General features: G+C 59.8%; 1 protein-coding gene across 1 annotated transcript in view; it reads right to left on the minus strand.

Annotated features, from left to right (window-relative positions):
* Nucleotides 1-1,855, minus strand: part of IRF7 (interferon regulatory factor 7) — a gene marked incomplete at its 5' end in the record, with an annotated part of 3,537 nt that extends 1,682 nt beyond the window's left edge. Inside the window, 8 exon segments of the mRNA XM_031055815.1 lie at nt 1-103; nt 248-373; nt 488-685; nt 759-863; nt 970-1,015; nt 1,173-1,255; nt 1,337-1,499; nt 1,730-1,855. The exon segment at nt 1-103 is cut by the window's left edge and continues 63 nt beyond it. Coding sequence (XP_030911675.1) covers nt 1-103; nt 248-373; nt 488-685; nt 759-863; nt 970-1,015; nt 1,173-1,255; nt 1,337-1,499; nt 1,730-1,855 — 950 coding nt within the window.
* Nucleotides 1,856-1,857: the final 2 nt, after the last annotated feature.

Genomic DNA, 1,857 nt, shown 5'->3' on the forward strand with positions numbered 1-1,857 from the left:
GGGCACGGGTACGTCAGCAGGCAGCGGCTGCCGCCCACCACCTCCCGGTGGAGCTCCTTCCCCCGGTAGTAGATGGTGATATCCAGGATGGACATGATGCCATCTGCACCAGGAAGTGATCAGCAGCCACATCCTCCAAACCGAAACGTTCCCCCTCCCCAAAGCAGCCCCCATGCATGTTTACTGTTAATTACTGTTAATTACTGTTAATAATAGTTTATAGCTATTAATAATTGATAACCCTCACCTGTGTTATCCATCAGCAGCCGTGGCTGTGGCACAGGGCTGGCGGCGGGCATGAACACCGTCGCCTCTGCCACGTACTGCATGGGGACCGTGCCCTCCGTCAGGTGGCACGGCGGTGGCATGGCCCCTGCAGCAGGAGAGGAGCAGCACTGTATCACCATTCCAGATGCCACCCTGGCCTGTTCCCACCCCACTATGGCATTCCCATAGCCAGGGCCAGATCCTGTCCCATGGCACCCACCTGTCTCCTCTGGTGGCATGAGGCCTGTTGGTTGGTAGGTGTCCAAGGTGGGCTGCTCCACTGCGGGCACCCATTGTGGAAATGTCGTGGGAGGGAAGCAGCTGTTTTGGCTGGTGTCTGCATAAGGCTGGAGCAGGGTGTCCTGGTGAGGCTGGAGCACAATGTCCTGGTGGGGAGTGTCCCCTGCAGGGAAATCACCTGTGGGAAGGTGCTGGGATCACTCACCCAGGCAGTCACGAACCCTGCATCCCGTGAGCAGAGCTGGTCTCACCTGCGGGCACCCAGGATGGGGCCAGTGAGCCAAGGTCACGGGGAGAGATGTCACACTGCTGCAACAGCTCCTCCAGAATCGAGAGTTCTGCAGGGTCGATGCTTCCTAAGGGGGAGCACAGTGGGTAGGATGTCTCACAGCCACAAAATCAGTCCCAGCTGAGCCTTGTGGGTGTCCTCCCCCAAAAAAAGGTTGTGGGACTAGTGCTTACCTGGGACAGCAATGGCTGAGGCCATGTCTTGGGGGTGGAGCTCCAGCTGGAAAGGGAAGGAGAATGTGATCTTACTGCTGTGGTTGCCAGGCACCCAGCCTGTCCCAGCCCACATTTTGGCCAGGTGCTGGGCTGCAGCCTGGGAGCAATGCTTGTTGAGTGGCAGCAGGAACCCCCCCAGCCTGCTGTGCCCACCCAGCTACCTGCAGCTGCTGTTGTGCTGCCTTCTGGTCCACCACAGGGTTAGGGATGTTGGAATCTCTGTCCTTGCCGTCCTGGAGGGTGGCTGAAAGGAGAGCACTAGGAATGGGAGGCCCTGAGATGGCCCAGCCCATCCAACACAGCCCCTCCATGGGGCGAGGCTCACCTGAGACAATGGAGAAGACCTTGTGGGGGTCATCACCACGCTTGGAATGGTCCTGTTCCAGCTTGAACAAGTGGGTGCTGCTCAGGGCACAGCGGAAGTTGGTCTTCCACTTGGCCGGGTCCTCAGAGCCTTCCTCATACCGCCCACTGACCTTTGCCCAGCCCTGGGGGTGCAGGGAGGGAACATGGGGTCCCTGGCTCCATGAGAAGGGAGGTTTCCAGGGATGACTGGTCTTTCCCCATCTCCCCAGCTCCCACCTTGAAGACCTCAGCTTGCTGCTGGTCACCATCCTATCCCACGCACCTTGAAGACCCTGAGGCTGCTGCTGGCGACCGCCACCCCGCCCACCTTGAGGATCTCCCCGTCCCTGCTGGCGACACTCATGCCACCCACCTTGAAGACCTCCAGGTCACTGCTGGTGATGTCCTTCCTGGCGTTGTGCTTCCAGGGGACGCGGAAGATGGTGTGGGCAGAGTCGATCCAGCGCAGCCCCCGGTAGCTCCCGCTGTTGATGGCGTTCA

Source organism: Geospiza fortis, unplaced genomic scaffold (assembly GCF_000277835.1).
Source record: "Geospiza fortis unplaced genomic scaffold, GeoFor_1.0 scaffold66, whole genome shotgun sequence".
Classification (NCBI taxonomy): Eukaryota; Metazoa; Chordata; class Aves; order Passeriformes; family Thraupidae; genus Geospiza; species Geospiza fortis.